The sequence below is a fragment of the Mesoplodon mirus genome (assembly GCF_964341445.2).
Source record: "Mesoplodon mirus genome assembly, chromosome: 12".
NCBI lineage: Eukaryota > Metazoa > Chordata > Mammalia > Artiodactyla > Ziphiidae > Mesoplodon > Mesoplodon mirus.
Window position 1 is genome coordinate 52,047,591 of NC_138988.1, and position 14,777 is coordinate 52,062,367.

Here is a 14,777-nt window from a genome sequence, read left to right on the forward strand (position 1 = left end):
ATTTAAAATTGCATCAAAAAAAAAAAAAAAACCTAGGAATAAACTTAGCCAAGAAGGTGAAAAACCTATACACTGAAAATGATAAAACATTAATAAAGGAAACTGAAGATAATTAAAAGAAATGGAAAGATATCCCATGCTCTTGGATTGGAAGAATTAATACTGTTAAAATGGCCAAACTACCCAAAGCAATATACAGATTTAATGTAATCCCTATCAAAATACCCATGACATTTTTCACAGAACTAGAATAATCCTAAAAATTATATGGAACCACAAAAGACCCAGAATTGCCAAAGCAATCCTGAGGAAAAAGAACAATGCTGGAAGCAGAAGCATAACCCTTCCAGACTTCAGGCTATACTACAAAGCCACAGCAATCAAAACAGTGGGGTACTGGCACAAAAACAGACACAGAGATCACTGGAACAGAATAGAGAGCCAAGAAGTAAACCCATATACCCACAGTCAATTAATCTATGACAAAGGAGGCAAGAATACACAATGGGGAAAAGACACTCTCTTCAGCAAGTGGTGTTGGGAAGCTGCACAGCTGCATGTAAATCAGTGAAGTTAGAACACTCCCTCACACCATGCATAAAAATAAACTCAAAATGGCTTAAAGACTTAAATATAAGACATGACACCATAAAACTCCTAGAAAAGAGCATAAGCAAAACATTCTCTGACATAAATTGTAGCAATACTTTCTCAGATAATTTTCCCAAAGCAAAAGAAGTAAAAGTAAAAATAAACAAATGGGGCCTAATCAACCTTATAAGCTTTTGCATAGCAAAGGAAACCATGAACAAAACGAAAAAACCACCTACAGGATGGGTGAAAATTTGCAAATGATGTGACCAACAAGGGATTAATTTCCAAAATATACAAACAGCTCATAAACTCAATATTAAAAACAAAACAAAACATTATAATCAAAAAATTGGCAGAAGACTTAAACAGAAATTACTCCAAAGAAGACATATACATGGCCAAAAACCACATGGAAAGATGCTCACATCACTAATTATCAGAGAAATGCAAATCAAAACTACAATGAGGTATCACCTCACAGTGGTCAGAATGGCCATAATAAAAAAGTCTACAAACAAGGAATGCTGGAGAGGGTGCGGAGAAAAGGGAACCCTCCTACACTGTTGGTGGGAATGTAAATTGGTACAACCACTATGAAGAACAGTATGGAGGTTCCTTAAAAAACTAAAAATAGAACTACCATATGATCCAGTAATCCCACTCCTGGGCATATATCTAGAGAAAACCGTAATTAGAAAAGATACATGGACCCCAATGTTCATGGTAGCACTATTTACAACAGCCAAGACACGGAAGCAACCTAAATGTCCATGGACAGAGGAATGGATAAAGAAGATGTGGTACATATATACAATGGAATATTACTCAGCCATAAAAAAGAATGAAATAAGCCATTTGCAGCAACATGGATGGAGCCAGAGATTATCATACTAAGTGAAGTAAGACAGACAGACAAAGACAAGTATCACATGGTATCACTCATATGTGGAATCTAACTAAAAAAAAATGATACATGAACTTATTTACAAAACAGAGTCAGACTCACAGATTTCAAAAACAAAGTTATGGTTACCAAAGGGGAAATGTGGAGAGGAGGGATAAATTAGAAGCTTGGGATTAACGTACACACACTACTATATATAAAATAGATAACCAACAAGGACCTACTATATAGCACAGGGAGCTCTACTCATTATTCTATAATAACCTATATGGGTAAAGAATCTGAAAAAGAATGAATATACGTATAACTGAATCACTTTGCGGTACACCTGAAACTAACACAATATTTAAACCAAATATACTCCAATAAAAAAAAATTTTTAAAGGCATTGAGGTCTTCCCTGGTGGCGCAGTGGTTAAGAATCTGTCTGCCAATGCAGGGGACACGGGTTCAAGCCCTGGTCCAGGAGGATCCCACATGCCGCAGAGCAACTAAGCCTGTGCACCACAACTACTGAGCCTGCGAGCACAACTACTGAAGCCCGCGCTCCTAGAGTCCGTGCTCCACAAGAGAAGCCACTGCAATGAGAAGCCCGTGCACCGCAATGAATAGTAGCCCCCGCTTGCCGCAACTACAGAGAGCCCGTGCTTAGCAACAAAGACCCAACGAAGCCAAAAATAAATAAATTCATTCATTAATTCATTTAAAAAAGGCATTGATTGGAAACAATAAAAACTATCTTCATTTACAGGTGATATGACTGTCTTCATAGAAAATCCAAAGTAATCAACAAAAAAGCTACTAAAACTAATGTGAGTCTATTCAGGTTGCAAGATAAAAGATTAATGTACAAAAATCAATTACATTTCTATTTACCAACAATGAACAATCAAAAATTGAAATAAAAAATGTCATTTACAGGGCTTCCCTGGTGGTGCAGTGGTTGAGAGTCCGCCTGCCGATGCAGGGGACGCGGGTTCGTGCCCTGGTCCGGGAAGATCCCACATGCCGCGGAGCGGCTGGGCCTGTGAGCCATGGCCGCTGAGCCTGCGCGTCCAGAGCCTGTGCTCCACAATGGGAGAGGCCACAACAGTGAGAGGCCCGTGTACCACAAAAAAAAAAAAAAAAAAGTCATTTACAGTAATATTTCATAACACTTAGGGATACATATGACCAAAGATGTGCACAACTTTGTGCACTGAAACCTGCAAAACATACTAAGGGAAATTTAAAGACACCTAAATATATAGAGAGATATACCAGGTTTATGGGTTGGAAGGCTCAGTACTGTTAAGATGTCAATTCTCCCCAAATTGATCTATGGATTCACCATCATCCTAATCAAGATGCCAGCAAGCTTTTTTGTAGAAACTGACAGAAGATTCTATAACTTATATGGAAATGCAACGAATCTAGTCCAGCTAAAACAAATTCGAAAATGAATTAAGTTCGAGGACTAATAAAACCTGATTTCAAGACTTATTATAAAGCTACAGTTATCAAGACAGTGTGGTTTGGTGTAAGATAGGCAAATAGATCAATGGAAAATACTGAGAGTACAAAAATAGTCCCATAATTATTTGGACGAATGATTTTCAACAAAGCTGCAAAGGCAATTCAGTGGGAAAAGGGTGGTCATTTCAACATATGGTGATAGAACTGAACATCATACACACAAAAAATAAGTATCAATCTATACCTCACACCATATACAAAAATCAACTCAAAATGGATCATAGGTCTAAACTACATAACTTCTAGAAACACAGGAGAAAATCTTTATCACCTTGGGTTAGGCAAAGATTTCATATGTAATACCAAAAATATGATTCATAAGAAAAAAATTGATAAATTGAACTTCATCAAAATGAAAAACTTCAAAAGACAGTTAAAAGAATAAAAAGGTAAGCCACAGACTGGGAAAAAAAATTTGCAAAACAACATATCCGATAAAGGATTGTATTCAGAACATATTAAGAACTCTCAGAATTCAGTGGTAAGACAACATACAATCTAATGAAAAAAAGGGCAAAACAACAACCAAACATTAGAACAGACATTTCAACAAAGAAAATATATAGATAGCAAAAAATACATAAAAAGACACTCAACAGCATTAGTCATTAGAGAAATGCAAACTAAAACTACAATGAGATATCACTGTTCACATCCCTGGGAATGGCTAAAATTACAAAAATTGACCCACCAAGTACTGGCAAAGACGTGGAAGAACTGGAAGTATCATACACTCTGGTGGGAATGTAAAATGGTACAATTTTTTGAGAAACACTTAGGAAGTTTCTTTTTTTTTTTAATTGACTGTTATTTATTTATTTTTGGTTGTGTTGGGTCTTCCTTGCTGCGTGCAGGCTTTCTCTAGTTGCGGCGAGCAGGGGCTACTCTTCGTTGCGGTACGCGGGCTTCTTATTGTGGTGGCTTCTCTTGTTGCAGAGCAGGGCTCTAGGCGCACGAGCTGCAGTAGTTCTGGCTCACGGGCTCTAGAGCGCAGGCTCAGTAGTTGTGGCGCACGGGCTTGCTCTGCGGCATGTGGGATCTTCCCGGACCAGGCCTCGAACCCATGTCCCCTGCATTGGCAGGCGGATTCTTAATCACTGCTCCACCAGGGAAGCCCTGGAAGTTTCTTAAAAAGTTAAACACACACCTACCAAATGATCTAGCCATTCCACTCCTAGGTATTTACCAAAGAAAAATGAAAACATATGACATATAATGTCTCACACAAAAATCTTTATGGCAGCTTTATGTGTAATGGAGAAAACTGGAAAAAATCCAAATGTCCTTAAACAGAGGAATGAATAAATAAATTGCATTATATCCCATACAATGGACTACTATCCATCAATAAAAAGGAATGAACTACTGATACACACAACATGGATGACTCTCAAAACTATCATGTTAAGTGAAAGAGCTCAAGCAAAAAGGAGTACATACTGTATAATTACATATAAAATTTTAGAAAATGCAAACTAACCTATAGTGACAGAAAGCAGATCAGGGGTTGTCTAGAGATGAAGCAGAGACAGGGGTGGGAGGAAGGGAGGGATTACAAAGGCATATGAGGAAAATTTCGTGGGACATGAATACATTCATTATCTTAATTATAGTATTAGTTTCATGGGTATATTCATATGCTAAAATGTATCAAATTGTATACTTTAAAGATGCACAGTTTATTGTATCTCAATTATATATCAATATAGCTGTTAAAAATCCATAGAACTTCATATATAATGATGGAGCAGGAGTTACAGAGAACATACATGCAAGATCCATTAGAACTGAATTTTAATCAATTATAATTACTACTGTATCTCCAGTGCCCAAATCAGTGCCTGGTATAGTAGAGGCTCAACAAACACTTGTAAACAAATAACACCCACTCACACCAAAACAACAATACACACGCAGGGGCAGGATAGAGGCCAAAGTTGGTTCTAGGTGATTACAATCAAAAAGTGAAGGCAAAACAAAATTCTCTCTGAATCATGATTCTGTGATTATGCTTATCATTATTTCTCACAGTAATCTGGCCTCACATATTAAAAATTTATATATATTAACATAGATTTCTGCTCTAAAATTTATGGTAAACCAATAACATTCTTAGATTTACAGAATAGTTTTGTTAGAGTTTCGCTTTATAGGATAGTTTTTTCCTCATCTTGTCTCTATTCCAAGTGCCAAGATGAGAATGTGTTTCTTTGATATTCCTCACTGACAATCCATATCTTCACATTTATTTTAGTTTCTTTAATGGAACCACTATTAGATTTATTTTCTCTATTACAAGTTGTCTTAGGACGTATTCGGTACATTTAAGCTTCCTGTTAAAGCAGAATCAATCTATTCCACTGGTTTACAAAGCTTTTGAAGTATCAGAAAATTCTGATGATCTGAATTGATTAAAAAAAAAAACCCTGTGCTCCATAACACAGAGGGAATGTTTTGATCCTTAAAAGATATTGATATTATGAATTGATTTTCTTAGCAATGGAGCAGCAGATGTTTCAATTACAAATTCTACTGTCTGAAATCACTGTACACTGCACATTCTTACTGGAGGTCTGACTGATTATACTGTGGTATGCTTAAGTCTCCAAGAGGCAGTCCGTTCCAAGACTCTAGGGGCAGTGTGTGTCCTAATTTAGCCAACTTCAAGCAATACAAGAGGCCACAAGGATAAAGACATAAAGGTATTAATTATGTCCTGTCTCCAGAAAAGCTCAAAGCACATGTCCTTAACAGTGGAGTGATAACATTTCCAATAAATAATGGCTATCCAGTAAGAGGTGGGCAAGCATTTGGTTGCATCGGGTATATCCAACTATTATAAACTATTATAAAATAAATGTGATAACCACAACCCATTATGATTAAGCAAAATCCCAGGTTATGCTAAGGAATTTTTTGAAAGAATTATTTGGTAAGTTAGTATAATTTATACAAGAAGGTAGCCACGATTATGAGAAGGAACCTAGGAAGATGGGAAAGTGAAGAAAGGAAGAGAGGTGAATATCAAAATATGATTATGTGCCAGGTACTACATACGTGTTATTTCATGTGATACCCAGGACATTCCCATGAAAGAGCTATAACTGTCTTCTCTTTGCAGAAGACAGAACTGACCACAAAGTGTTTGCCCCAAGGTCGCATCCCTGTCAACACTGGAGCTCGGTTTCCAGGTCAGGCCTGTTGGCTCCAAAACCATGATATTCTCACTACTCTATGCAAATTACCATAGAAAGATTTTAACAGAAGAAAAGCAAATAAATAATATGCTTGGTTTCTTTTTGCTGATGAAAATGGCAGCTACAAGCTGCCACGATAGAGTGAGTCACGGTGGACTGACTTACTTCAAGGAGGAATCTCCAACGCCAATGCAACCTCGCAAGCTGAGCTTCCTCAGGAATCCACCGCATCGCTTTGAGATGTTTTCCACCACTCGACCCTTCAATGGAGAAAGTTGGAAAAAATTTTATTTCATGCTGCTTCTCTAACAGCAAAATAACCTGAAATTTAGGAACTGAATATGTATTTCCAGGTGTAATAGAAGATATTTCGGAACATTCCTCCAACATCCCACTTCTGCTCCTAGTGTATAAAGGGGCTGCAAGCACTGAAAAAATGTTTTCAATGAAAACATTAAGTATTTTTTTTAAATCACACACTATTTTTTGAAAGCCTTGACTCTGGAGTTAGGCCTTCCTTAGCCAGGGTTCATGGCTACTCCATCAATTACAAGGCTTTTTGAGGTCAAGCTTTTTGGGAACACTGCTGTGCTGGGAACACAGAGATCTAAAACAATGTTGCTCAAAAAAAGAAATTCTATTTTAGCTAAACATTACCACTCTAAAAATCTGAAGATGTATCATAAAATCTACTCCTCATTCTTCTTAGCAATCCCCTATTTAAACACATTTGCTTTAAAAATGGGAACTTTGGCTGGTACTGGCAGATACATGAGGGGAGGAAAAAAGAAAATGAACATTGATTAAACACTTCTACTTTTTCAGGCATGATTTTAACACTTTATTGTACCTGCTATGGCTCATTTAATATTCACAACAACCACATGGACTACTGCTCCACACTAAAGTAAGGAAGAGTGTATGTATGGAATACAGGAAATCCCTTAGGATATCTCTTAGTATTAATATGCCCTCTGATTAAAGTCAATGGAAAACTAAAAGCCAATCCAAGGAGAGTACTCATGGCTTCAGGAATGATGGTTTGGGTCACTCTACCAGGTAAGGAACCACGACCAGCTGAGGTGCTTGCTGAAGACAAAGAGAATACAGAATGGGAAGCAGAAGGTAGTTATAGATACCAACTCTGACCACATGACCAGTTACAGAAATTAGGACTATAATTGTCAGAAGTATTTTCTCCCTATTTTATTATGAATGCGTGTGTGTGTGGTACAAATACATATTTTTTTCCTCTTTTATCCCCTTATCATGTGACACAACATGTACTGACTTTATGCCATAAGTATTTAAGTACTGTCAATTCTACATCAAAGTATTTAAGGCACAGAATATCAAGAAGAGTGAAATTGACTCTAGGACTTTACCTCCTCTTCTGAGGAAGGGCTGAGTGTCTTTCGGGTTGTACGCTGGATAGCTGTATCATATTAGGTGGAATTATGACCTTTGTTATCATCTTTATTTGGAAATAAAGTATGGTTTAAGGACATGCCTATGGGTGCCAAGTTGACAACGGGTGAACTTATGATGATTAATTTTATGTGTCAACTTGACTGCGACACAGGGTACCCAGACATTTGGCCAAACATTATTCTGGCTGTGTCTGTAAGGGTTTCTGGGTGAGATTAGCATTTGAATCAGTGAACTGAGTAAAGCAGACTGCCCTCCCTAGTGTAGGTGGGCCTCATCCAATCAACTGAAGACATGAATAGAACAAAAAAGGCTGATTAAGAGAGAACTCCTGCCTGACTGCTGAGCCAAACAGTGGTCTTTTCTGGCCCTTGGACTTGGACTGAAACATCAACTCCTCTTGGATCTTGAACCTGCCAGCTTTCAGACTGGAATTTACACCACTGGCTCTGCTGGTTCACAGGTCTTCTGACTCAGACTGGAGCTACGTATCAGCTCTCCTGGGCCTCCAGCTTGCTGACTGCAGATCTTGGGACTTCTCAGCCTCCACAATCACATGACCCAATTCCTTATAATAAATCTCTATATCTATATTAATATACACACTTTTTTAACATCTTTATTGGAGTATAATTGCTTTACAATGTTCTATTAGTTTCTGCTGTATAACAAAGTGAATCAGCTATACGTCTATATATATATATATATATCCCCATATCCCCTCCCTCTTGCGTCTCCCTCCCACCCTCCCTATCCCACCCCTCTAGGTGGACACAAAGCACCGAGCTGATCTCCCTGTGCTATGCGGCTGCTTCCCACTAGCTATCTATTTTACATTTGGTAGTGTATATATGTCAATGCCACTCTCTCACTTTGTCCCAGGTTACCCTTCTCCCTCCCTGTGTCCTCAAGTCCATTCTCTACATCTGTGTCTTTATTCTTGTCCTGCCCCTAGGTTCTTCAGAACCTTTTTTTTTTTAGATTCCATATATATGTGTTAGCATACGGTATTCGTTTTCCTCTTTCTGACTTATTTCACTCTGTATGACAGACTCTAGGTCCATCCACCTCACTACAAATAACTCAATTTCATTTCTTTTTATGGCTGAGTAATATTCCATTGTATGTATGTGCCACATCTTCTTTATCCATTCATCTGTCGATGGACACTTAAGTTGCTTCCATGTCCTGGCTATTGTAAATAGTACACACATATCTTACTGGTTCTGTTTTTCTGGAGAATCCTGACTAATACAGATTGGATCCATTATCTTCATTTTTCAAATAAAGAAATTAAATGGTTAAATTGCCAAGATTACACTTTAGTGAGTAGTAAAATTGGGGTTTATAACAGGTTTAACTGACTCTAAAAGCTGTATGTTCTGCACAATTACCACCTCCACAAGGGAGAAAACATTGAAAAGGCCATTTTGTTTCATTTTTAACACTTATTATCCTCACTTTATAAAACAGCAATCTTGACACTGAACTCTAAGCACTAAGAATTCACTAGGACACATCAAACCACAGTATCACAGAAGCAGGGCTCACACATATTATATCTGGCTAATAATTTAATTAAGTTGAAAATCCAAACTCTGATATTGCTGGCGACTTTATCTATGCTTTCTTGAGTCTTATCTAAGTTAACAATTAGTTTTTGAACCAAAACTCCAGACACCTGTAAAATAAATTTCTGTCAGTGGGAGGAAAAACATTATGACTTGGAAATCCAAGATAAATATTTAAGTACTAAATAAAACAGCAAAAACAACTCCACACCAATGTCTACAAATAGAGCACACCATCTATTTTCTCCATTTCAAGTTAGTCATGTTTATACAAACTTCCGTTTTTGGAGTAAAAGTTTTTGTACTGGAATAAAAAAATTACATTCAGAATTTTCTGTTCCACTGTTTCCAACTAAGAGAAAAAAAATGAGTAAATCCTTTTCAAATGCCAATGACACTGTGTAACATCTATTAGATAGTATGTTGTAGGTATGCATTTTAGAAAGAAGGGCTTTACAGAAAAATAAGGCCTAATGGAGAGACCCTTGGACTTATGAGTTTTAGATAACATACTACTTGGTTATTTCTCATTTTTGGCCTCACAGAATCTTTAATGATCATGAAGACTAACAACAAAATGTTCAACTTTTAAAGGCATGGAAAATGCCTAAACATCAGGGAAACCTGATGTTTACTTAGGAGAGAGTGATGCTCAAGGAGAGGCCCAATGCACATTAGTCACCTACATGTGCTATTCTGCCTTTTCTTTGAAACTCAAGTCATGAAACCCACTGTTCAAGGTATCTACTCTCTCTTCTTACTAGGTGAGTGACCTCAGGTAAGTTACTCAAACTTTTTGTGCCTCAGTTTCTTCAACATGGTGTTTTTGAGAGGATTAAATTAATTAATATACAAAAAGTGCTCAGAAGAGTGCCCGGCACACAGTAAATACTCTTAGTCCTGATCCTTGGCACCTTCTCTCTGCTCTCAACAGATCCATAAATCACCACTTTCGTCCCAAAGAAATGAATTTGAGACCATGAGTTTATCCATGGGATGTTTCCCAGTATAAGCATCCAGAGGGTCCTGTTAGTGTCTATGGGAGGCCCCACACTTGGTTCAGAATCAACCTGGATTCAAAGTGGTAGCCCAAAGGGGGAACTAAATAGTATTAGACTATATTTTTCACATGTAGTTCTCTACATAACTGGTAAACCATAAACTGGTCTGTCGTTGGTGGAAGTACTCAAGTACTTCTGCAATGTGTTTATATAGCTGTAGTCAGCAGTCAGCTAAAATTGTGAAATCAAATAATGCACAAGGTAATGACATTTACTTAAAATAGTTTTTTTTTTTTTTTGACCGCACTGCACTGCATGGCTTGCAGGATCTTAGCTCCCCGATCAGGGATCAAACCGCATGGAGTCTTAACCACTGGACTGCCAGGGAAGTCCTGAAATAGTATTTTTTAATATCTGAATTTAAAAGTTTTTTATGTGCATTCCAAAAAGTTGTAGTTTGGAAAAATCATCAAAGAAAACTGAGGAGACAATTAAAAAACCACAGAAAAAATTTTTTTACAAAATTTTTTTAAAACAATGACTCTTTGGCCAGAAGAAATGACCACAATTTTTGGAATTTAATGTTCTCCTCAACATCACTAAGTAAGACAATGAACCATGAACTACAGATTATCAGTTTGAAGGGGAATTACATGTCAGCATGTTTGGGTAGGGCACTGTTGCAATCGTGAAGTCTGGAAAGAGCATTAAAGAATTCCTAATTCAGGGACCGGAGTCCAAGCCAGGAACTAGAGCTTATCTTTACAGGGACGTGAGAAGCCCTGAGGCCCCTGCCAGCTTCCAAGCTCAGAGCACAGCAACCTGAGCAGTGGGAAATGCTGTGCTCAGCCCCACCTCCTGTAGGGGCTTCTGCTCCACTGGTTTGAGATGGGACCAGAGCCTGGCAAGCAGCAAGTAACCTAGAGAAGGAAGTGAAGGGCCTCCACCACTGGCCATTAGTTCTTGTAGGTAACACCAGCTTAAGTGAGTCACAGGAAATTGTTTGGGCCCATCTCACTGTTAAACACATTCATTTCCTTATCCATTAAAAAAGATACAAAGCAGTCTTCCCTGGTGGCGCAGTGGTTGAGAGTCCGCCTGCCGATGCAGGGGACACGGGTTCGTGCCCCAGTCCGGGAAGATCCCACATGCTGCGGAGCAGCTAGGCCCGTGAGCCACGGCCGCTGAGCCTGTGCGTCCGGAGCCTGTGCTCCGCAACGGGAGAGGCCACAGCAGTGAGAGGCCCACGTACCAAAAAAAAAAAAAAAAAAAGATACAAAGCATATACTTCAATAAAAACAAGTGATAAACATGCCACGTGAGTAACTGAATTAAAATACAATCCCACTATTGTAACTGAGTTGGCTAAACTAGAAATCAATAAGGTTTTACTAACATTGGGTAGATAATAAACTTCAACATCCCCAGACCCTTAAAACAGCACTCCCAACAATTACTATGTACAATGCTCTTTATTACTTCCCTGTTTCTTTTTGGTTATAAATTGGTATTTAATATTAAAGTTGTTTTAAAATAAACTTTTCTCATTTGATCTGGTTTACCACTCTTAAATGAGGATATTTACATATTTCTAGATAAATACACCAGAATCCTGAAATTATAAAGGCTCTATGGATTATTTCACCTCTTCATTTTATAAATAACAAAACTGAGGCACTGAGAGAGTAAATGTCTTAAGTGGCTGAGCTGGAGTTATATCTCATAATTCCAGCCTCATTCCTGAGTCCCTGCTTCTGCCATTTCTCCATTCCTGATGCTAAATTAGAATTCTCAATGGTGTTTTCAGATCAATAAATATTTGTCAAGAGTCTCCTAAGATTAAAGCATTGAACCAGGTGTTAATGATACAGGTGTAAGGCTTTGAAAAGCTGAGTGGTAAAACTTAGATTATAAACATGATCAAGGGGGAAAAGTAAAAGTCTGTTACTGATAAAAGTGAAAAGTAAAATGCAAACAGAATTTTGGTCTTGAAGTATGCAAATATCTTCCAGGTTTTTTTCCTCTCTATTCCACCGTGGCACCTTAATATTAAATCTAAATGCAGCAAAATAAAAAGGCAGGAAAGAGTGAGCAGTTTACTTATCTTTTAAAAAAGTCTTTTGTCTAAAACAAGGTTAACTTACCTCTACATCTGTTTGAAAGTTAAAAAGGTCTATTCTTTGCCAGTTGCTTCCATCCAGGGCTAAGATATTCCAAGCCTGGGAGGTTGGGAGAGATTAGGGTGAAAAAGATACATTTATTGAGACTGTTAAATAAAGTCTTGATTCAACCTTTATATTTCCAAATATTTATTCATGATAGACATTAAGCTAATAATCAAATGTGGAATTATGATAACATTGTATGTTAAATATAAAAGATGACATTTTAATTTTTAACTTGAACTCATCCTCATTCTAATAAAACTTGTATTTCTTGATTACAAATTTGGTTAATACTCTACCTTGGAAATCTGTGCACATCGGCACAAAGTTACTATATCCAAGAAGGAAAATATTCTAGGAAGAAAGGGGAAAAAAGCACAAAAATGAGATGGTGTTAACATTTTAGAATATTTATAACTTGAAAGATAAAATCTAATGAGCCATCTGGATATTCATAACTTTTTCAAGATTCCTCAATTCTTAATACACAAGTGCACTATAATTGTTCATCACTACTATGACATATTAAATGTTTGCACATTCCTAAGCTGTTTTAGACACACTACACAAACCCCCTTAAACCAGAATTCATTAAACTTTTATTTCCCTTGTTCTAAGTCATGGACATGGAACAGTAGATCATAACCTGTTCTATTCAAAGACCAATCTCTCGGGACTTCCCTGCTAGCGCAGTGGTTAAGGCTCTGAGCTCCCAATGCAGGGGGCCTGGGTTCAATCCCTGGTCAGGGAACTAGATCCCACATTCATGCCGCAACTAAGAGTTCACATGCTACAACTAAGGAGCCGGTGAGCTACAACTAAGGAACCCACCTGCCACAACTAAGGAGCCCACTGGCCGCAGCTAAGACCCCGTGCAACCAAATAAATAAATAAATAGATGAACACAACATCAATCAGTGAGCTGTGGGAGACAACTTTAAAAAAAAGAAAGAAAAGACCAATCTCTCACCTCCCAAGCATTGAGCCTAGTGAGGGCAAAATCATTCTAATTCCTATGCAAACCCCACTTTTGGTGGTAGATGCACGAAACAGACTCAGGTGCCTGAGCCTCAAATAACACAGCCAAGAAAAGCTCAACAATAAAACCCATTCACTTTTTATCTATCTGTTCACAGGGCAGAAAGATGGAGCTCATTTCCTGAGCAAAAGCCAAGAAGCTACAGAAGATGGGAAAGATGGGGAAAAAGAAAAGCAGAGAGAAGCAAACAAAAGCTTAGTTGACACCACCAGTCCCCCAGTGGAAGCAGTAGCTGTCAGCATGGCAGGGTCAGAGGGAGGTTCTGACATTCTGGCAGTGGACATGAGCTGCTGATGATAGCACAGTGGCAAATAGCTGTGTGTGCCTCAGCGCTCCGCAGTCACAGCTGAAAACAAAGAGCAGCTTTCCTGAGAGACAAAGAGTGGATGGGGACGAGGTCAGGGACAACAATAGGGTCTCAATCCCCATAGTACCGGAAGGTAAATATGAGAGTCTGTGCCTGTGTGTGAGGAAGGTGAAATGGCAAACAGCCACCTAAAATGTTCTCCAAAATTCTCCAAAGGTAACAATCAGCAGTGCGTGGAAAATCCATGGGCTTGGCGAAGACAGTAGATCCATAAAACACCAGAGCACTGCACCCTACAATAAAGCACCCACAGGCAGCACCATGGGGCCAGTGACAGCGTAGATACTGTTCTACAATATAGGCTCCAGTCATTTTCTAGAGAAAAGCAAAGGACAGAAGCATAAGGGCTGCACTGATCTTAAAAGACTCAATGGAACTTTGTACATAGGAAAATGCCGATGGCTGGAAATGTGTACTTATATATATTAAACATATTTCAGGGTGTCTGCACATCTACATTGCTTCTATGGTAATACATCTTGCCCTACCACCACAAATGTCTGTGTTCTGTGCCATACGACCATTCCACAATGAGCCACAACTGATCATCAGCTCACGAAGAGACCAAGAACCAGATAGAGAAATGAGTATGGTACAGTAGAATCATATCACACACTGGCATTGGGTTCTAAAGTACAAGCTGAAGGTAGAAAGGAGTTAACTAAGTTTCTCTTGAAAATCCCTCAAGAATGTACCACCTTGGAGACCAACGTATTCTATCACCTCTCAGTAATAATAACAATACTGATAATCATAGTTAACACTGATGCTAGCTGTCACTTACATGTGCTAGCTGTCACTCTTTAATTGTCACAACAATGCCATGAGGTGCTATTACGATCTCCATTTTACAGACAGGAACACTGGGCACCTGCCAAGGCCACACAGATAGGAAGAGCGGAGCCAGAATTTGAACCCAGGTAGTCTGGCTTGAGAGCCCAAGCCCATGACCCTACGCAAAGTGCCCTAGAAAGTTTAACACAGCTGTTGTTCCCT

At 38.4% G+C, this 14,777-nt stretch overlaps 1 protein-coding gene across 1 annotated transcript in view; it reads right to left on the bottom strand.

The window, feature by feature from the left end:
• FBXL2 (F-box and leucine rich repeat protein 2) overlaps positions 1-14,777 on the bottom strand; it is an 84,402-nt gene that overhangs the window by 32,449 nt on the left and 37,176 nt on the right. Inside the window, 3 exon segments of the mRNA XM_082637155.1 lie at positions 6,376-6,470; positions 12,355-12,429; positions 12,675-12,729. Coding sequence (XP_082493281.1) covers positions 6,376-6,470; positions 12,355-12,429; positions 12,675-12,729 — 225 coding nt within the window.